The sequence below is a fragment of the Colletotrichum godetiae genome (genome assembly GCF_030913485.1).
Source record: "Colletotrichum godetiae strain CBS 193.32 chromosome Unknown BDP55scaffold_1, whole genome shotgun sequence".
Taxonomy (NCBI): domain Eukaryota; kingdom Fungi; phylum Ascomycota; class Sordariomycetes; order Glomerellales; family Glomerellaceae; genus Colletotrichum; species Colletotrichum godetiae.
Genome location: NW_026851249.1, coordinates 149849 through 170553, shown reverse-complemented (window position 1 = coordinate 170553; position 20705 = coordinate 149849). Strand labels below are relative to the sequence as shown.

Sequence of the window (20705 nt, the reverse complement as noted above, 5' to 3'; positions counted from 1 at the left end):
GAGCTGAAAGAACCCGAACCTACGATGAAGATGTTCGCTCGTGTACGGTGCTAGAGGGCGCTAAAAACAAGGTATTCAATCAAATTGCGGGACATTTATTGCTCTAAGGTATCCCATCAACTGCTAGATTGCGTCACTACATCCGTCTCCAACCTTTCTCTAAATTTACTCTATTTCTCTTATATCCGCCTATGAGTTATCTCGAAATAGATCAGACTTGGAGAAAGATTGGAGCCGGATGTAGTGACGCCATCTAGCAGCTGCTGGGATAAAAAAGCATTTTGTTGGACTTCCAACCAACCTGCACCACCTGGGGTACTTGTCCCAAAGTTCCGTTCAGCGTCGGCAGGACCTAGCTGCTACTAATTTCCGCGGTCATTCATATGAGGTTGTGATGCTTTCGGCGTTCGGCAGTTACCAAGTCCAGACTTTCACAGCAATTGCTTAATGTCAGATCAGGATCGGTCCGTGTTCCTCGAGTCTGGTTGGGGTAATGAGACTGGTAGTAGACTTAACTTCCGGACCCACTCGGATCCAACGGCCGTGCAGCAACTCCAGTACGGGCCGGCCGCACGGACGAAAAGAGCCGTCGGTCTTGCGCTATGGCATTTGTCGTGAGGGCCAGTTCGTGTAAGTGGTTATAAGAAATCTACTTCACCTCCATGATCCTCACATATCGGAGAGATCACAGGCATTCTCGTCACGTTCACTGACCTCACACATAACCAGTTTCCAATAATCCCCAACCTTCTACCCTCTCCAATCGCTCATCACCCCGCAAACATGGAATTTAACCTCAGCGAGCCCAACCGCAAGATCCATGCCGGTGTCATACTGACGAAAGGGTAACTATCCTGAGCTCCTTCCCAAGTCCCAACAGATTTATTGAGATGTTCGCAGAGTTACCGAAATGCTCGATGTTGCACCTTTCGAATTCTTCGCCTGGACCGACAAGGCGTCGCGACAAATGTTGAACCTCCCCCAGGAAATGTGGGAGGACAACCTTGAGTTCGAGCTCCACTGGATCACCGAGGATGGCAAGCCGGCCCAAATGAAGAGCAGGGCTCAGATACAGCCAACCGTAAGTCGCGCGAGACACCTCCTCTTAGTAGAGAATCGTTCCAACACTGATACTTACAATCCAGGACTCCTTTGAGTCTTGCCCGCCCTTGGATATCGCGCTTATGGGTGCCCATAACTCCGGCGACTACAAGACCAGCGAAGCTGAGATCGCCTTCATCCGCAAGGTCTACAAGCAGTGCAGCGCCTTCTTGACCATCTGTGGCGGCATGTTCCCGCTTCTCGAGGCCGGCATTCTGGCAGGTAAGACGGCAACTTGCCCTAGAATGATGGTCGGTATCATGAAGAAGAACGTCCCAGTTGTCGACTGGGTTGAGACTCGCTGGGCGCATGACGGAAAACTGTGGACCTCGAGCTCGTTGTTGAATGGCACCGACATGATGCGTGCTTTTGCTGAGCATACGTGGGGAGGCAAGAGCAAGACTGGGTGGGTCGAGGCGGTTCTCGATCTTGGGGGATATCCTGTGAGAGATGTCGACTTCAAGGATTTCGAAGGGCACAATTACCCTATCGAGCTATATCCCTTCGAGTCGACAGAATGATATTCTGAACCATACGGATTAGATGAATTCGTAGTAAGAATGCCAGTGTAAGAGTTTAGAAAAGCAGAGATCTTTGTCTCAAACTTGACATCCCTGTGGCGACGAGGATAGTACTTCACGGTGCATATGAGATCTGATTGTGTAATTAAGCACTGTATGGACTGTGTGGATCTTTTCGGTGACTGCCGAGTCGGCGGTGGTCCCTGCGGTCCGGTGGTGTGGTTCGTCACTGACCGGTGTGGTAAACTCCGATGCGGAGTGATGTCAGGCCGTCGCACGTCCCTTCCATCTTCATCCACCTTCCGACTTCCCCAGTACATCTCGAATCATCACACCAACGTTCACGTCAATTCTTCAGTACATCATCTCCCTGATCTTCCACACAAATCCTCTTAGGAATATCGAGGACAACATGGCTCTCAGGGTGAGTCACTTGAGGTAGCAGCAGAAGGGGGTTCCCGCTGACACCAACAGACTCTCGGCGCAAAGGCGGCCGCGGCCTTGGACAAGGACCTCATGAGCACTGGTGCCTTCTCCATCGATCAGCTCATGGAGCTTGCCGGGCTATCCGTCTCACAAGCAAGTGAGTTCCTACCCTACAAAGGCCGATGCTTGCTGATGTTTTCTGTTGACACCTTGATGCAGTTTATCGCGTTCACCCTCCATCTCGAGGATTGAACATTCTCGTTGCATGCGGCCCCGGTAATAATGGTTAGCACCCCTGGAAGATCCCGCTCGCGCAACCGCCAAAGCATCTGACCAGGATCCCTGCACAGGTGGCGATGGCCTCGTGGCTGCCCGACACCTCCGTCACTATGGCTACAAGCCAACTATCTACTATCCCAAGCGGAGCAAGAATGATTTGTATCAGGTAAGTGAAGATGCCATTCGCTTTTGTCTATCTCGATCGGTTCGTTCGGCGCAAAGTACATGGGGATGCTCTTGCAATTACATACCATCTATCGGCGACTCCTCTTCTTTGAGCTCTTCGTCACCCGAGCTCATGATGCTTTTGTTCTCCTCCCACGCCACGCTATGCAAATGCACAACTCTATGATTCTTCTCTCGAGGAAAGGAGTAAAGAAACCGGCAGCATCTTTGCGTGTATATGGTGCTGCCATGGAAATTGACCCCTTCGTTCTCCGCGGGGCTTGCCGTCGATCGGTCGAAACTCGAAACCTTGCTGACTGAAGATTCCTCAGCGGTTGGCGCAGCAGTTGGTGGATTTGGATGTTCCGTTTGTCGATGATTTCCACCTGGCGGTGAAGTCTACCGATCATATCGTGGACGCCATCTTCGGTTCGTTCTCTCCCTCTTGTCTGCACTGTATTTCGTGCACGCACCTGACATTTCGACGCCAGGGTTTAGCTTTTCTGGAGAAGTCCGGGAGCCTTTTCCCGCGGTGATCAAGGCGCTCGAAGAAACAAAGTTGCCGGTAACTTCGATTGACGCCCCTTCATCGTGGGATATCGAGAATGGCCCGCCCTCGTCCGGCCCTGGAAGTTCGTTCCAACCTGAAGTCCTCGTCAGCCTGACAGCACCAAAGCCACTCGTGAAGCTTTTCAAGGGACGGCACTTCATCGGCGGAAGGTATGCCCTGAGTCCCTGATACTACCAGGCTTGAGAAATTTGTTGGCTAACCTTGGGAGCAGATTCGTATCGCCGGGTATTGCTGAAAAATACAATTTGGAAATTCCGCAGTACGAAGGCATCGACCAGGTGGTCGAAGTTGATAATAACGGCCAGAAGCTGTAAAATTGTCAGTCGATTAAAATCTACCAAATTTACTCTTGTGTCTCAGGGTACTTACAGTCGGCTCTTGTATTCTCTTTTTCTTTTCCGAAGTTTCTCCCTAAATGACCAAGCAGCCCCCCACGCGGCTATTTGGACAAACAGGACTCGGACATCGCCCGTCGAGCATCTGCATTGGGTGTACTACAACACCAAATGGACACTCCAATAAAGGAGGATGATATGCGTGACAAAAGGCGACATAGACGAGGAAGAGTCTCCGACAGACTGGGCAAACAGATTTGTGCTCAACACACATGAAAGCCGAGTGAAAAGGATGTTGAGCCTCTCGGATAGCGTATGACGAGTGATTCGGAAGAAGTTTGTTTGAAAAAGGGTAACATGAGAGTATTGTCCTGAATTGAAATGACTGACAGAGAGAACAACAGGCGAAGGGACCACGAAGCCAGTTGGACAGCGTGCCTAACCGGTGGCCTTGGTGTGGCTGATATAAACAACAGCTGTGGCTGCCCCGCGACCTTGGATCGGGTCATCCAATGGAGAGCAAAGTTTTGAAGGAATTGCCACACAATGGGTTCCACCGGGACCCCTTGCTGGGCCGGAGCGTTTTCGACGACGACGGACGTTGCGGACGAAGGATATCGAACGCTTCTCTTCTGGTTGGTCAGCGCGGACAGGGTCTTTGAACCGGGGCGCGGGAGAGGCGAGCCAGTACGACTACGCAACGGACTCGACGGGAAGAAGAGTTTAGGTGGTGTAGGATGTACGTTGTACCTAGGGGGGAAGGGCGGGAAGAAGACAACGAGGGGCGAGTGAACTTGTGAAGGGAAAAGTGGAAGGGAAGAAAGGTTTAGATGAGAAGGGCAGGGCAAGTTTGGCGGCGGCGGAATGGAGCGGATAAGGCGACAACAGTGAAGCACAGTTCTAATCATACTGGACAAAATTGATTTGTCTGGTTGGGCATATGATTTGGTGCGTTTCCCTATCCCGTTCTTTTTTTCCACGGTATTCCCCTCTCTTGTTAGAGGTACTCTGTACTCTGTACACTTTGCCTGCCATAAACCTTTTTTTCTCACAGCTGCATCCCCAGGTCAGGCCCCATGTCCGGGTCAGGTAAGGTACGTTGGAGGGTGCAAAGCCACAACTCTGGGCCCTCTTCAATGGGGGGAATGGGTGGGAAGACCTCGAAAGGAAGGGGAGAGCGCGCGGGCAAAAAGTCGAATGGGGGCATCTCCAACTCACGGCATAGAACAAGCTGGGCCCTGCCGGAGCAATTGCTCCATTTACCCCTGTGATAGGCCCGAGCGGCAAGGCAGCGCTTACGGGGCCGCATGGAGCACTGCGTGGTACTACCGAACGGGACCCGCTTATCCTCTGTTTTTTCTAGGAAGGAAGGACTGAGGTGGAAGACTGGAGTGCAGTGCACTTGCCTTAGTGGTCTTGTGCCAGTTGTAACTTGTGGGAGGAGCGAGAGAGTTCCACCTTGAGGGAGAGAGTGGAAGCCACGGTTGGTGGCCGTCCCTCTTTCACTGAGGGAGGTGAGAGGTACAAGTCTAGGATGACATACCTGTACGGATACACTACTCGTACATGGAAGGGAAGGAACACCTCAGAATGAAAGTGCCTGGGTCCCAGAATATTCCGGGACCCCGTCAAGCCTTCCAACCGTGGCAGGATTATTGTGTTCATTCAGGGAAGGTTCAAAGTAAAAAGAAAAAAAGAAAGAAAAAAAAAAACACAAAAGAAGAGACGAAGAAAAGGGCCCAGCATGCACATTTGGGTGAGATGTAAGTAGCAGGTACTTTCCACTGGCTCAGTTGCTCCTGCTTTCATTCCTTCATCCCACCTCATGGACCCAAGGTATTTCTGTACCTGACCCTTCCTTACCTCGCTTTCCATCTGTCCTCTTCTCTCTTTCACACTCCCGTCCCGTCGTCTTCTTGCGTGCCAGCCCTGCGCTTACTTGCTTCATCCATCCGTCTTTGCCCCCTCAGCTGCCGAAAGCTTTCCCCATCGACCAACACCAGGCGGGCCGGTTCATATGCGCTAAACCATTTACCTGTCGGTCTACTCTCTTCGCTCCTCGGATCTCGACAACTGCCATTGTCTGTACTCGGCCTCCGAGTGCCGGTCGTCCCAACATCTAGCATCCGCATCAAGCTCTGGACTCTTCCCTCCGATCGCAACACGACAGTACATGTTACCATTGCTGAGGTTTCCCGGGAAAGATGTGGTGGTTCACTGCCCGTAAACTTCACGTCAGCAAGGGTAGGACAACCATGCGTGTCCGGGCCGCCCCCGTGGCTCTCCGGTTATCTGTCCATCCAAGGCCCCTGCCGCTCTCAAGCCAAACAGCGGTTCGCAAGACGTCATCGACACTACCAGGAATGGGGGTGACCAAAAACGCACCGTTGCCCCATGGATTCTCGTGGCCACGAGGGCAGAAAAAAAATCCCCTTCTACATCAGTCGCGGGACTGATCTTTGGGTTCTCCGAAACCTCGGAACATTACTGTCTGGTTCGCCTCTATCTGACGACAACTTACGATCGGTTGTGTCGGACAACGCGAAAGAGACAATCCTTACCCTTGTCAGGTTCACATGACGAAGCCTGTGTCAGTTGTGCACAACGACACCGTCCTCCACGTCCTGACAACAGACGATTCCACGGAACTTGGCGGTGCATTAGCGACAACAGACCTCAGGGTGCCTGAAGTTTCTGGTGCTTTCGAACAATTTGGACGCGTCCCGCCCTGAGATGAGACCCTGGACGGGAATGCCCTCTGGACCTCCCGTCAGGATGGAGCTAGAAGCTACCGAACGCAGCGATTAACCTTGACTCGGCCCCCGCCAAATTGAGGCTGATGCTTTTTCTACTGCAGATGTGGGAGCTTGGAGCACAGCAGTCACGCAGTCACGCAGTCACGCAGCCACGCAGACGCAATGGTTGGACCAAAGGTGGCCCGTTAGCCTGGCGATCCCTTCGAAAAGACGATTCTCCAGGGATCGCGCCGCTGTCTACGCAGAAGTCCTGCACAGGCCACGCCTTCTGTCACGCGAATCCGCATAACCCGAAAATCATAGTCTCATTGCGCAATTACCTATGCGCAAATCGAGAGTAGAACCAGCTCTTGAATCCAAGACACTTACAGCTAGCTGGCTGGCTTCTCGCCGAGGTGTGCTAGATGAAGGATTTGAGCCTGAGTGCTTGCTTTTCAACTCGACAAAGTCGTATTCGCGAAGGTTTACCCCGCCGTCCGGAGCTGTGGCCCCTGGTCATTAAGCGGGGACGAGGGGCGTTGGCCGACAGCGTGGCGGATGACGGACACTTCCGACCAGATTGGCAGATTCGATTGTCCTACTTAGGCCTTCTCATGCAGGGATCCAGCAAGGGCAATACATCATCATGTTGAATGGTTTGGGTTGTCCTGAAACGGACGACAAATCATCATGTTCTTCCGGCACCGGAGACTCTCCGTCGGTCCCAGGAGAGCGGATACATCGCAGAGGTTCGCGGCAGGCAGATAGGCAGGGAGCTGCATGTCATGTCGTTGCAATGCTGCTCTTGCTTGATGATTTCTAGTGTTCTACAGACTATCAGAACCACTAGCCTACGCCATTTCAACCGTCGGACTTGATTCATCATGCTCTTTAAAGAGTTCCTCCGCCTCTTCGATTTGTCTACACTAGTCATCTTGACATTTGGTACACTAAATGCCACCTGCTACCCTGCCTTCCGGCACTTTGGCATTTCGGAGGTTCGTTGCGGCAATGATTCGGCGGCCACAGTTGGCGCCCAACGAGACTGAGTTTTCTTATCATTCCAGCTCTCCCGAAATTCCTGACTCTGATGCACCCTGAGCATGGCTGTCTGTGGAGACGCCTCTTGAGTCGTGCAAAAGCTTTAAAACATAACGATCCCTTGCCCATTGCTTTTCAGGGTCCGTGACGAGAACCTGCCGCGGCGTCAGCAATTGGTGGTTGACGTCGGCAACCAGGGCCATGCGCAGTCGTCTACGACTTTGCGTCGCCTTTTTGGAAAAATGCTCAATTTGGATCGATGCGACACTGTGTTGCATCTAAATTGTCTTCTTTCCGGACTCTGCGCTGTCAGGTAGCGAGTCTTGGCATACTCTCCACCACCCATTGATGCCAGACGGGGCTCCTGTGGCGGTTCTTGCGCGCGCCATGAACTGTGTCTTGGTCATTTAAAGTCCGGAGTTGACTCCGGTCTGGCAATTTTTGCGCCAGCGCAGATCATGAACTAAGGCCGCGCAAGTCGGCCATGTGGGATGACTAGTGGCAGCATCATTCTGGCCACACAAAACATGGGTAATTTACGCAAGCCCGCGTGCCCGCGTCAAGGATCGACATGTCTAAGAAGAGGAACTGACAGTCGGCGGCGATCGTTCCCTATCTTAGTGGAGGGCCCATTGTCAGCCCGTGGAATCTTAATTCGGCTCTCTTTCGAATCCGTCTGTCACAGTTGCAGCAAAGCCAACCAATTTCCTAATAATGGATATGGAGTTCGATGGTATTCCCATCCTTGCCTGCCGAAGCATCATCGCTTCCAGGTTTGTCTTTCCTTGATTTTCTTAATATCGTGGTGGGACGTCTGTGACAAACTTCGGGTTCCTCGCATTTTCTGTTGCGTTGTGCAGAGAATCTGAACGTTGCTGTTAGACTTCTCGACAAGATTCGCGAAGATTCGAGCTCGTTGGAGATTCGGTGGGGCATTGAGTTTCCTCGTGTCTTACAGTGCGGGCGGGGCTGGTGAAGCGCTCCGAAACGGTAGGACAAATCCGTACCTTAGGTACACATGCACTTACAAAGTCTTCTTTGACTGCGTGGATAGAGAACTCGTGAGTAATTCCCAGTATACCTTGGAGTACACTGTCAACCCATGCTTGTTATATTAGAGGGGGAAGAGGGGGGCACCGAGTGTGTTTCAACGTCAACCAACGATGTTGGGCGTTCATGGGAGAGATTGCCTGTCTTCGTCTGATGTCGGCCAAACCTTGGACATTTCTAGTGGATGCTGGAGCCCTCACGAACCCAGTACTTATATTCAGAAAACTCTTTTTTGATTACTGCGGTGCTTGTGTTGAATGGCTTGCCACCCCTCAGACTTGAAGGCTGAGTTAGTCATGGTGGAGTTTACGAGCCACCTCACCGTGACCAAGCGTGTAATCTTTGAATAACAGCAAGACCCCGGATACATGTCACATATACATCGTTTTGTATATTATACATGTCTTGTATCATCTAAATCTCACTGTACCATGACACCGAGTGGTGATCCCAGCCTCAGCCCACAGAGGCCGAGCCGAGGGCCGGGGCTGAAAAGTAACGATATTACCAACATCACGGAACCACATCGCAGTAATCCCGAGGCCGCGTAAGAAACACGAGTGGCGACCAGATAGTATAGAGTCACTAGCCACGTGTTTGATTTTGTGAGATAAGCTCTAGATCTCTGCTCATCTTCCGCTTCATAACCTGCCAGCGAGTCTTGGCCCTGTTCGATAGACCGTGTTCTAGACCCGAGTAGAATCTTCTGGCCTCAGATGTCATTTGTTTCAATCTCATGCTTAAGCCATTGACGTATCTCTCGCCGCGAAACCTATTTAAAGATCCGGACGTACTCTTCCGGTTGATAGCCTTGTAGGACGCCGTTGACGTGGTCTTGACGGGGCGGAGGGTATCATATGTCCCCATCTTCGTCAGACATAGATCGCAGTGGCCTCGAAGGAGATACGTTGTGATGCGACTCGTTTGCCCCCGATAGCAGACGCGGTATGGTGGAGTAGAGGCGCAGTATTGGCGCCATTTTGACTCAATGGTGTTGCGATCGTGCATTTGATGATGTGGATTGTACACATATTGGAAGTGGCGTGATGGTGAGGACTTATCTCTGAGTCAATCCAATTGGTTTTGATGAGGCGAGCAAGACTCGGAGGGACTTTGTTAGACTGCTGTGTAAGTCGATTTGTGGAGAGAGTAGGCCTTGAAACACAAAGCGGTTGTGTTCAGAAGTTCTTGATGTTGCCACCACGGTGGTGGTGAATCGCAATTGGGCCTATATCGTCTGATGATTCGACCAGCGGGACAGGTACGACGAGTGAATGGCTTCAGGCTTCAGGCTTCACGACAATACAATCGTGTCGAGACGGATGAAGAGGTATTCGTTACCTTCCCAAGATGATCACAGCCAGTGTCTCCTAACTTAGAAATGCGAGTCGCAATAGATTGTGGAGGGGTATCGCTTGATGAGTTGTACAAGCCCGCGGAATCGTCACTTTGATATCTTCCTTGAAATTCTATCGTCAGTCTCAAGGTCGCGTAGATAGCTAGTTAAGATGAGCTCCACGGGTTTGATCTAAATGCAGGGGCCGGACCATACAGCCAAGCGGCATGCCGGTGGCTGCTCCCAATTTGATGCAGCTCTACTGGAAGAAAAAGCCGGTCGGGGAGGAAACCTCGTCGTCGGCTACATAGTAACCTCCCGTTGAAGAATGGCTCGAAATCTATCTACGGTGTCACACTCAGGTGTCAATATAAGCTGGCGCACTATGTATCCAGGTTGCCTGAGAGGACAAAATGTTGTTAACCTGAGAAATCACTGCATGCTCGAGGATATATTCTCTTCAGGCTGGGGATCTTGAAAGCATAGAACTCGATGGGACTGAAAAGCAACCATCGCCACTCTTCTAACGTTTGCGGTTTGCAGGTGCATATCCGTGAAGTATTCTTGCTTAATCGTGTTGTTACGCAGAACTATAGCCAGGAAGAGAGCAGGCTCTTAGACATGGAACTCTGGGCATTGGATTTAAGAATACACTGTAGGGAGTTTGATGCAGCTGTCAATCGAGATATCCCATTCACTGGTAACACCATGGGATCCCTTTGTGAAGAGCTCTTACGAAAGTGAAATGAATCTCCTGCACGCCTGGAACTTCGATGGGAAAAGAGAGCATTTCTTTCATAGGAAAAGTACATTGACAGTCAAACTCCAGGAGGGGCTTGACATTTGCTGATTAATTATCTTCACCGTTGATTCAATTTTGCACCCAGGCGAGGTTTTTAAGGCATTGCAATCCATCGTGCAAATTGTTCGATTGGTCGAGCAACGTCAAGGCAGTGAAAACACATAGAAATGCCGGATCAAACATTTCGAAGCACCCCAGCCCCTAACCAGGCTGGTTTTGCCGGTGTCAGTCTTAGCCTGATCAGCGTTATTTTTGGTTGGATTCTCGTTCAGCTGTCATCACTTTTCCCTTTTCGAAGGAACCTCCGGGAGGAATCCTCCGTCCAGCGTTATATGCGTAGGCTGCCCGAATCCCTAGTACCCAGAAAAGACTCCCCAAAGGCTGACTCTCGTCATCGAAACGGAAGATCAATCAAGAGAGCCTTCGAATGTCGCAATCTTCCAGACGCGTCCTCCCTAGACCCGTGTAAGGCTTGTGCTCCTGTTTCCATATGAAGCGTCGGGACCGCATGCAGACCCGCAAACATGTCTATGCTAGCTTCTGAGATGTTCCTTGGTTTATAAACAGCAAGTTCCTAGCGGGATATGCCCTACTCATATTCCTAACGTGGACTACTGGAGAAGTTATGAAGCGCGATTCAAGATTTGTTGGAACTCACATAAAGCAATCGCTACGTCCATCGTATCAGAGAACATTTGGCCATTAATTTCAAGTCCAGATTCTGTATTGCAGCACATGTGCTATCATCTCTACGTTGATATAAATGCTGTTCTGGAGCATGTGCCTAGCCCAACAAGAGGGGTTTACTGCTGGGTCATGCCTGGAGGGCAGGGACCAGTGTAGTGCTCACACTCAGCGACCCATTCACCCTTGCCTCCGTACTTAGCGTCGCAATCAGCTTGAGTGATGGGGTTGCTCAAGATACACTATTATCACGTCAGTACTTGCATCAAGCTTGCACCGGAACTGGTAAAACATCGAGGCGTCTTACCGCTTGTACGTTGGTCTTCGGGTTCCAACAGCGGGTGTGACCCAAGCCTGGTCCGCAGAACTTCAGAGCAACCTTAATATTAGGCTGCTCTCTGTTGCGACAGTTACACATCCACGCCGAAACAGCATTGGGGGCGCTAAATCATCGCGTCAGTTATTGAGTCGTAATAGTGTAGAGGCGAATGTAGTCTTACAGGAAGGTAAAGGCGAGAACAGCGGCGACCTTCATCTTGAACTAAGACCTTGGGTTTTTGGTAGGTATTGACAATAGAGTATTGAGATACCTTAAGAGACTGAGGTATTGATAGGAATGATGAGATGGATGAATGTTGATGAATACTTGGGCGATTTTCCACGCCTATTATACTTGCTTCAGCATCATGATGACTCCCTCATTTGATTCTTTCCGTTGCCTTTGTTGTAGAGACTTCGCATTCGCATCGACGCCTATTGAGAAGCCGAGGTTGGAACAAAATTGCATTTTCATGGACCGTAATTTCTGTTAGCTGAAAAAGCTAACTACACACCAAAGCATAATCAGCGGGACTTCTATGTATACGAGAACTTTTGTCGCCGTGTCCACTTGGATCTAATATGTTTGGTTTCGAACTAGAACTGGTTTGTTGGCAAGCACAGTTCAATGCGTGGTGTCAGCATGTCTTGACAAAGTTCACATTTGGCAAATGACTGAACCAAAGTGCAGATTACGAAAGGTATGCAGGCTGTGGATGCTGTCTCTCACAAATTGTCTAGTCAGTCCTGGTCGGATAAGTGCGAGTGGTTTGGTTGCTTTAGGCAAGTCAGGAGCGTAACTTTAAAAGGCAATACACACCACGATTGAAAGACCATAATTGATATGGCCGAGTGCGCATCTAGCTTGAAGCTTGAAAAACAATGGGCAAAGTCAGATCATTAAGAAGTCTCGACTGGACGACACGGCAAAGACACCGGCGAGACGCGTGCTGGACGTGTCGGCATTTGAGTCCATATAGTGATGCAGATCAAAGGTACCAACCGAACAGTCATGTGTCTATACCTAACTTTCCGGCCATGGTTGTAATCGAGTTGAGTACTGCAGTTGCCTAGTGCGGGAAGAGTGCCAGAGTGATACTATCTAGCTAAAAGCGATTAAAGTTTACATGGCCTCAGAATACCCGAAAAATGAGGCGAACGTCATGGGCACTTTTGTTTTCGAGAACTTCTGAGTGCTCAGTACAGAATAATAGCAGGCATTAGGTCGGAAGCAATGATCTAAAGGGACTCACCAGGAAGAACCTAAGGAATATCTTTGGCATTACGAAGTCAGACCACTGGACCGGGTATTTAATCTCCAGTAGGTAATTAGCTGGAACTTTCACGGCCGAAGTCAAAGACGGATCCAAATAGATGTATGCCCTGTCAAGTAAACTTAAACAATAGGCGATGCTGGACTAGTGCGAGTAATAGCCAGCACGCAATTACGGTGGCTGCTAAGTCCGCTTTGTGAGATAGAAATCACGGAGCACTCCTTTCAGCTAGCCATGGACAACTCATAGTTTACTGACTCGTGCAACTCCAACCATTGCAATACCCACTAGGCCACAAACATAATGCTTGCAACTTCTGATAGTGCTCCGGACTGATCGAAAGCTTAGCCATTTTACACTTTTGGTGGAAAGCTTCTCAAAGACATCGCCGCAATGATGACTGGAGTCGGAAAGCAATACCCGAATTCAGAAATCGCCAGCGCTGGATGGGGCATTTGCGGAAATGAAGCTATTCTCAGGGACACTGACTGCCAAAGAGGTCTTGGACTGGAAAATATGATAAAAGGTATCATTTAGCCCACCACGAAACATTCATGCAGAACTTCATCACCACACTCACTTTAAAACACTCTTTTATCAACTTCTACTCGCTTCATCTAGCTTAGATCGACAATCTCACCATGCGTTTCGCCGCTGCCACCATCGCTCTTCTGTTGGCCGTTGCCACAGCCACTCCTGTTCCTGATGTGAACGAGGCGAACATCGCCAAGGAGATTGAAAGTAAGCTTTGTCTGCAGCGATTATTGACAGAGATCTAATCAATTGAGCAGGCAAGCCTATCGTTGACCTTGGTCTCCTCCAGGCTCACGAGGCTCGCGATGTCAACGTCGCCGATGGTAATAGATCTTAAGATTTTGGCGCATATCACAAAACGCTGACATTGTAAAGTCGTCGTAGCTAGAGCTGTCGATGAGGTCGAGAACTCGCTGGAGCGCCGTGGTATGCCAGTCAGCTCAAGTCCAGCCAAGAAGAGACCGCTGACACGTCACAGTTTGGCCTCACGACCACCAGAGTGCCATTTTCAAGGCTGGAAACGGCTACTACAAGAGAATCGTAACTGGCCTCATCATCAACGGAGTTAACGTTGCTGTGACCGCATGGTTCAACGACATTCACACCCTCTACTTGCAGTTTGATGCTGCCTTCCCCAATGGTGAGTATTTAACTCATAAATATGACTTCCGGGCAGCTAATACTACCAAGCCCCTAACTTCGTCTCCGCTGGACTTGAGGATGTCTCTACCGGTTTGGAGCGCGCCCCCTGGAGGATCAGCTGGGACGAGATTTACACCCTGGCCATCAAGCCCGGTGAAAGGTTCCAGTTCGACAACTCCTTCGTCATGTGGTGGAAATAAGCGAGCTCCGATTAAACTCCAATGTAGGAACTCGTAGCAACAGTTACGCTCATTGGGGCCAAGGGCACAACTCGTCAGCAGCATGGTGTCTCGGCAATTCTTATCGCCGTGTCTCTCTGAACGGTTGAACAAGGCATCGCGGGATTGATCCCGGTGCTAGTCACTAATACCTGACAAAGGGGGTTTGTAGAGGGGGGAGGAAAAGAACGTTTTGCCAGTCAATCCTTATGTTTCAATCATTCTATCCGGCAATATAATCTTTTCAACTCAAGAGAATCTTGAGCCTGATGTGTTCATAGTGAATGCATGTGCTGCCGATCTTACTTACCTAGCACCCTTCCAAAGCCAAGAGGTATTGAAGGCTGGAGCGCTAACCTTTGACACAATTACAGGGATGTGGACACTAAAATGGGTCGATGATGGGACGGTCCTTAGGGAGTATCAGATGGAAAAATCCCCTGGTCCAGGGATCAAACCTTGTTCTAACCACCTCGAAGTGAACAATGACAACATATCGATCATCCATGGTAATCCAGTTCGCCGAGACTACGAAGTTGGAGAACTTCTGGAAAATCGCATTGTTCTTTATTCGATAACAGGCCATGGTAAGTTGAGAAATACATGGTCTGATGTTTCGCTAATCCGAATCATCAGGGAGAATCTCAAACGCCTCCAGTCACAAACATCGTATGGTCTCGACCCATTCATAAGGAAACGGGAATTCTCGCCAACCCCATAAGAAATCATGAAACGCATGAATCTTGAGTCGGAGGATTATGGCGCCACTGTGAACCAGACTATAACCCTGGGCTCTGGCTTGCCTAGAACTGCAAAAGATATAACGTACGGTGATCTGGGATTTAAAAATTCCATTTGCACCATTTAAGAGCCCGCAGAAAAGAAAGAAGCCTCAGTACTACCGATCAAGTCGACAACTGGTTTGATTGCACAAAGCTAGAAATTTAGGAAATGAGCAACAAAACAGGCTCCAATGGGAGTATGGGCAACTCTAGCAATCCCCGCCCAGGACAGTCTCCATTCCCGCCTTCCAATGCCCTTATCCGACAAACGTCGCCAGGCTCGCAACAGAGCCAACCATATACGAGCTCATATAGCAACAACTTTGATCGGAGCAGCGCCAGATACAGCACAGGCAGAACCGATGAGAGCTCACGATACAGCCAGGAGACTACAGAACCTCCCAAGCTTTCACGCTCCCCTCCAACACGCCGGGAACAAAAGAAGCCCGAGCCAAACAAGAACTGGGAGGATAGCATCTATGGAATGTACGGAGATATAAAGACACCCAGAGAGCCGCCGCTTCCCCCACCGCCGAGGCAGCAGCAACAGCAACAACGCCGCCGATATGAGCAACCAGAAGAAGATGAGGGGAATAACTCTTTTGACGAAGAGGTACCACGGCGACCCCAGCCAAGGGCGGAACCTCAGAGACCACGCAATAGCCGGCAGCGTCAGAATTCGAGACCAGAGCAAAGGCGGCAAAATTCTCGACAAGATCAGCAAAGAAATGAACAAGATGACGACAGGGAGGAAGACGGAACGCGCAGCAGAGTACACGTCAACATTGATATTGGTGGCGATGGAGGCCGCTCCTGGTCATGGACATCCGACTCACGTGGGCCAAATATGGTAAACTTCGATAACACTCCCTTTGTCGGCGGAGGCTTTCCCTTTGGTGGCCGGAACAATAACGGCGGTAGACTTCCTGTCAATATCCCTTTTGGCGGAGGACTTCCGATCAACCTTCCTTTCGGACTGTGATGGCACGATTGGATACCAAATGAAGCGCATGTTTTGACGATCAGACCTAGCCTCGATACAGCTCCTCAGAGGTATTGCTCAACCTCATGTATTATACCCGTATGTACCAACAGTGGCCAGCTTTTACTGTTTTGCGAACAATTTGCCCCAATCACCCAAGGGTTTCATATCGACCTTGCACTCTCGCAACATATCCCAGATAACTGTGATAACGGTATCGAGTATCAAGAGGCTATGCTTGTCCTCCCAGAAAGCCACTCTCTGGGCTGCTCTCAAGTTTGTGCAGAATATGGTCACTGCCTCAGGGCTCTGAGCCGCCACTGCACTCACAAGGCCATCTAGTATCGTTTCTTCGACGCGGCCAAAAGAAGAGTTCACTGAAAGGCCTAGATGTCGTTCTTTTTGGCAATTCACTCCGGCACGCGAATAATTTCGGACGATGGCTTCTTGGACATCATCTGTGTAAGGGGTGACCAAGGCAAGATCCTTGACGCCAAACTCCAGCAAGGCCTTGTTCAAAGCAAGGACGGAAGTCGTGGATGGAATGCCTGTAGCCGCAGTGATATCCGCGCATAGCCTTTCATCAGCTTCGAACCCCAGCCAACCCGATGAAGTACCGCTCCAACCGATCATGTCAACCTCAGCATCGGCCAGAAGTTGCGCGGCCAAGATGAGGTTGTCGGTCTGGAACTGATCAATTCCATCGGTATCGAGGCTGATGTTAAGAACTCGAAAACGAGAAAAGTGAACTGTGACGTCCGGGAGCCCGGAAATAATGGCTTGAGTGAGCGGCTCGAGGCTAGTGTTGGAAGAGGGGGTGATGATTCCCAGTCTAACTTTCCGTGCCATGTCTAAAGGAGTTTTCGATGAAGAGATTTCTTGAATCTACTCGCGAGTAAATTTCATTCTTGTTGATTGATAGTAGTTGATAATTCTGAGTGTCTATAGACGATGAGGAGTATCATCAATCTCCCCCATCTGTGGTTAGCCAAGCAACGCAGTCGATCAACGATCTACCCCGCATCGTATTGACCCATAACTTGTCCGACACTCACGCATGGATCAGCCGGGTGTTGCCTTCCGACCACCCGTTTTGATACCTTACGTTGTACACCGCTGAATCGCGAGACGAGAGGCCAAGTTGAGACCTACATTACTTAGTCGCAACTGTGTCCGAGGAGCTGAGTTGAGACAACGGCCGCTAAGTCAGTTACGGACTCAGCTTGCCTGCATATGAGCAGCCCAGCATTGCAATGTCTGCTATTCGACATGTAAGCCCGTAAGCATGCATCAAGTCCAAAAAGCAAAGATTAAAGTCACAATGCTCTCAGACCGGCAGTCGAGGAGTACGGATTCACAAGCGCCTGTGCATCTTTGAACGGCTAGGAACGGCCCGTCGGCGCGGGAAGAAGCATGGTGCCTCGCAATGTTTGCGATAGTTGCAGATCTCTCACCGACAAACAGTGCCCACGCGCAAGCATCTTCGGAAAACCTACCAATAAGGTTCTTAGGTCTTGTGAAAACATTATCAAAAGAAACGGTGAGGGAGGTCCCGCCTAATGTGGGTTCTGGTGAGACTCAATATCTCCAGATCGCGAGTCAACCGCACTTTTGAAAATCAGAGTCGATGGGCCTCTGCAGCACTGGTGTACTACTTTTGTGTAATATAGAGAGGGGACGAACTGATTCTTGGCATAGACAGAACCTCTGAGTGATTTACTTTCCCAAGACAGGGTAATACCTTGTGTGATGAAATCGCAACATGGTGCATGGTGCATGTTAATACTCACGCCATTGATATTCTTGAGTAGACAATCTCGTCGCCTGCACCGAGTCCTTGCGATACTGGAATCGACCACGCAGTTAAGAAGTGTTAGGATCGTAGCTTGACATCGCTGCCAGCCAAGATGACAGAACCACTAGACTAGCCACATGCAAGCCCATAACACCACATGTGACGTGAAAACGGGACTTGGCATGCTATGCGACTAAGGTATACCAGGTAAACCTCATCAACCAGACTATACCTTCTGGGGTACCCATGCCTCACTTGGTAGAAGTCATGCTCCAGCTTATGTATATTCATGAAGTACTTGACAAGTTTGCACACACCCTGGCAGGCGGGAGGCATGTCCAGCAGGCAGGCGAGTGTAACTGAGGTTACGCGTGGTATTAGTGTTACATCCGTCGGGATGAACGCCTAGATTCGCAACTATCATATAGTCTTGTCGTATGATGGAACTTGGCAGTCTGTGATCTCTGGAAGAGAGCATAATCATCACCACGAGGACGCGAGACGGCAGATCAGCTATGCGTAAGTAGTCCATTCAATAGCAGGATGTCATCCGTAAGGAGGACTTGATAAATATGACTCAAATGCTACTAGCCTTCCGTCTTCCCGTATGTGCTCTTTGTGGAAGTTTTCTAAACGCACAGCACTCTTGGATAATCGTTGAGCAACAAGAGTGTCTTAAACTCGTTGAGAAAATCAGACCATTCATGCTGGGTCTTTACCCTCTCATGGACTGACCTAGCCAGTGCTGGTCCTGTTAAGGCTACCTCCTCAGTGATGCCGGTCATGACAGGGAAGCTACCTCATAGGGGGACAAGACCGCTTCACACTCGGCTCTTGTCATTATAAATAGGGATCATCTTTGTCCTCCACCGCATTCAATCTGCCTCTCTTTCAACGTGTGACACCATCATCACAATTCGAAACAATACGCATCAACAGGCAGCTATTAGGCAGCTATCATGAGAGTCTCTCCGATCAAGATCCAGGGCTATGAGACGATCCGCTTGGAAGAAGCCGACGTTCTCGTCGTTGGCTCGGGTCCGATCGGCGCGGTGTTTTCTCGCACGCTAGTCGAGAAGGGGCGAAAGGTTCTCATGATAGATGTCGGGAATCAGTAGGTCTCTATGGAACAAATTACTCCTTGGATCAAACAATCACATTTCTCACACTCATCACAGAGAAACCAAGCGAATTGGAGACCACAAAAAGAACAGTGTGGCGGTCCAGCGAGACATCAGTCTCTTCACTAAGTACGTGCCACTCTAGTGCTATTTAGGCGGAGATTTTGCTGACTTCATGTTCGTTCAGCACTGTCAAAGTGAAGACTCCTTCTGGGCTTGAGGTGCTTGGCCCATGGCGCTAAAGTTTCATCTAGGGAGAACTGAGTCTTCTATCCGTTCCAACCAACGTAGCCGATCCATACGTCGAGCCGATCTCTTGGGGCAGTTCGTAGGTTTCTCCTTCTACATCCCACTGCTAAATCATTCTTAGCTAAATTTCATTCCCAAGGACTCCCTTCATCAAGAATGGGCAGAATCCAAACCAGAAGGCCGTGGACAATCTCCCCGCCGCGGCAGCTACGCGCCTCGTCGGCGGAATGGGTGGCCACTGGACTTGCTGTACGCCTCGTGAACATAAGGACATCGAGCGATCCGATCTCTTCTCCGATGACAAATGGGACGATCTTTACAATCGAGCTGAAAAGCTCTTCTGGACCGACAGGACGCTCTTTGACAAGTCCATCCGCGGAGGTCTCGTCAAGTCTGTCTTGACGGCAGCCTACGAAAAGGAGGGACGAAAGGTCCTGAGCATGCCTCTCTCTGGTAGGAGGAGTGCTAAGAACAAGGAATTCGTCGAATGGGGGTGCACTGCTACGATCCTCGGCGACAAGCTCTCCGATCCTAGCAAGGAGCACGACAAATTCGAGTTGCGCGCCAACTCTCAGTGCGTCAGACTGATCGTGAACCAGGCCTCTGGTCAAGTTGAAGCAGCTGAAGTAGAGAACCTTCTTGGGGCCGAGAAATATCTCATCCGAGCCAAGAAGTACATCATCTGTGCAGGAGCCGTCTTGACCCCGGGTATTCTGTGGAACTCGGGGGGTCTTAAGGACACCCTTCCCGCTCTGGTGAGATTTTTCCCTTCGTGGCCGCGTACGCGGTACTAACAATCAAATTCAATAGGGCCGTTACTTGACGGAGCAGCCCATGGCCTTCTGCCAGGTTGTGCTGAAGAAGACTCACGTGCTAGATATTGCCAGTGATTCACGCGGACTTGGCTGGGAGACTGCAGTCAACGAGCACAAGTCTAAGTTTCCCAACGACCCACTTCCCATCCCCTTCAACGACCCCGATCCTCAAGTCTACTTCCCACTGACCGATAGTTACCGATGGCACACTCAGATCCATCGCGATGCATTTGGGTACGGAGAAGTCCCATCATCCATCGATCAGCGCCTCGTGGTTGATCTTCGCTGGTTCGGATATACCGAGCCTAGCAAGGACAATTACGTTGACTTTTCGACGGATGTCAAAGACCAGTTCGGGATGCCACAGGTAAGCTTGAGTGCACCTCCTTTACTTCGAGACTTCACAATTGTCTTAGAGACTGATCAACTGCATTGTACAGCCAACGTTCCACTATACGATCAACGACAGTGATGCCAAGCGCTGCTCTGAAATGATTACTGAGTAAGCCATCAAGCCTTACCCCTATCCATTACTCTTTACTGATAAATCCAACCCTCCAGCATGGTCGATGTTGCCAGGAACCTCGGCGGCTTCCTACCCGGCGCCGAGCCCAAGTACCTCGCACCCGGATCCGCCCTTCACATCTGCGGCACCTACCGAGCTGGCGATGAGAAGGAGAGCCTGGAGGAATCAAAGAAAGAAAGCGTGGTGGATCGTTTCGGCAGAGTCTGGGGCCAGAAGAACCTGGTCCTCGGCGGCTGCGGTATCATTCCTACGCAGAATGCCTGCAACCCGACGCTGACGGCAGCCGCCTTTGCGCTTGCTGCTGCTGATCAGATGATCAAGGACTTGGACGACCAGAATGACGAGTAGTGATCTGGAATAGTACATGCTGACAGTATGGGTGTGGAAAATTTAGCAGCTGGGG

At 50.3% G+C, this 20705-nt stretch overlaps 8 protein-coding genes across 8 annotated transcripts; 5 read left to right on the top strand and 3 right to left on the bottom strand.

Annotated features, from left to right (window-relative positions):
- Positions 1 to 295: 295 nt before the first annotated feature.
- On the top strand, positions 296 to 1720 carry BDP55DRAFT_2214 (class I glutamine amidotransferase-like protein). The gene is made up of 3 exons (XM_060566081.1): positions 296 to 845; positions 901 to 1081; positions 1146 to 1720. Exons 1-3 carry the CDS (start codon positions 784 to 786, stop codon positions 1620 to 1622), a joined length of 720 nt encoding a protein of 239 aa, XP_060436608.1. The 5' UTR covers positions 296 to 783; the 3' UTR covers positions 1623 to 1720.
- A 234-nt stretch (positions 1721 to 1954) lies between these two features.
- BDP55DRAFT_597423 (YjeF N-terminal domain-containing protein) lies at positions 1955 to 3377 on the top strand (the record flags this gene model as incomplete). The annotated part of the gene is made up of 7 exons (XM_060571006.1): positions 1955 to 2046; positions 2097 to 2205; positions 2268 to 2333; positions 2399 to 2493; positions 2825 to 2921; positions 2984 to 3212; positions 3272 to 3377. The coding sequence occupies exons 1-7, from the start codon at positions 2035 to 2037 to the stop codon at positions 3375 to 3377; spliced, it is 714 nt and encodes a 237-aa protein (XP_060436607.1). The 5' UTR covers positions 1955 to 2034.
- Positions 3378 to 3462: 85 nt separating this feature from the next.
- BDP55DRAFT_2003 (uncharacterized protein) lies at positions 3463 to 4555 on the bottom strand. Its single transcript, XM_060565934.1, has one exon. The coding sequence runs from the start codon at positions 4304 to 4306 to the stop codon at positions 3662 to 3664; it is 645 nt and encodes a 214-aa protein (XP_060436606.1). The 5' UTR covers positions 4307 to 4555; the 3' UTR covers positions 3463 to 3661.
- A 6537-nt stretch (positions 4556 to 11092) lies between these two features.
- On the bottom strand, positions 11093 to 11972 carry BDP55DRAFT_639720 (uncharacterized protein). The gene is made up of 3 exons (XM_060573277.1): positions 11547 to 11972; positions 11354 to 11489; positions 11093 to 11288 (listed from the first exon to the last, which is right to left on the bottom strand). Exons 1-3 carry the CDS (start codon positions 11579 to 11581, stop codon positions 11166 to 11168), a joined length of 294 nt encoding a protein of 97 aa, XP_060436605.1. The 5' UTR covers positions 11582 to 11972; the 3' UTR covers positions 11093 to 11165.
- A 1156-nt stretch (positions 11973 to 13128) lies between these two features.
- BDP55DRAFT_1730 (uncharacterized protein) lies at positions 13129 to 14262 on the top strand. The gene is made up of 5 exons (XM_060565763.1): positions 13129 to 13379; positions 13430 to 13495; positions 13548 to 13598; positions 13651 to 13812; positions 13863 to 14262. The coding sequence occupies exons 1-5, from the start codon at positions 13280 to 13282 to the stop codon at positions 14012 to 14014; spliced, it is 531 nt and encodes a 176-aa protein (XP_060436604.1). The 5' UTR covers positions 13129 to 13279; the 3' UTR covers positions 14015 to 14262.
- Positions 14263 to 14911: 649 nt separating this feature from the next.
- On the top strand, positions 14912 to 15858 carry BDP55DRAFT_1727 (uncharacterized protein). Its single transcript, XM_060565760.1, has one exon. It carries the CDS (start codon positions 14984 to 14986, stop codon positions 15794 to 15796), a length of 813 nt encoding a protein of 270 aa, XP_060436603.1. The 5' UTR covers positions 14912 to 14983; the 3' UTR covers positions 15797 to 15858.
- Positions 15859 to 16766, bottom strand: BDP55DRAFT_1728 (Asp/Glu/hydantoin racemase). The gene has a single exon (XM_060565761.1). It carries the CDS (start codon positions 16643 to 16645, stop codon positions 15920 to 15922), a length of 726 nt encoding a protein of 241 aa, XP_060436602.1. The 5' UTR covers positions 16646 to 16766; the 3' UTR covers positions 15859 to 15919.
- Positions 16767 to 18506: 1740 nt separating this feature from the next.
- BDP55DRAFT_699515 (uncharacterized protein) lies at positions 18507 to 20705 on the top strand. The gene is made up of 8 exons (XM_060577894.1): positions 18507 to 18705; positions 18770 to 18841; positions 18900 to 18909; positions 18967 to 19040; positions 19101 to 19716; positions 19772 to 20143; positions 20217 to 20278; positions 20338 to 20705. Exons 1-8 carry the CDS (start codon positions 18551 to 18553, stop codon positions 20648 to 20650), a joined length of 1674 nt encoding a protein of 557 aa, XP_060436601.1. The 5' UTR covers positions 18507 to 18550; the 3' UTR covers positions 20651 to 20705.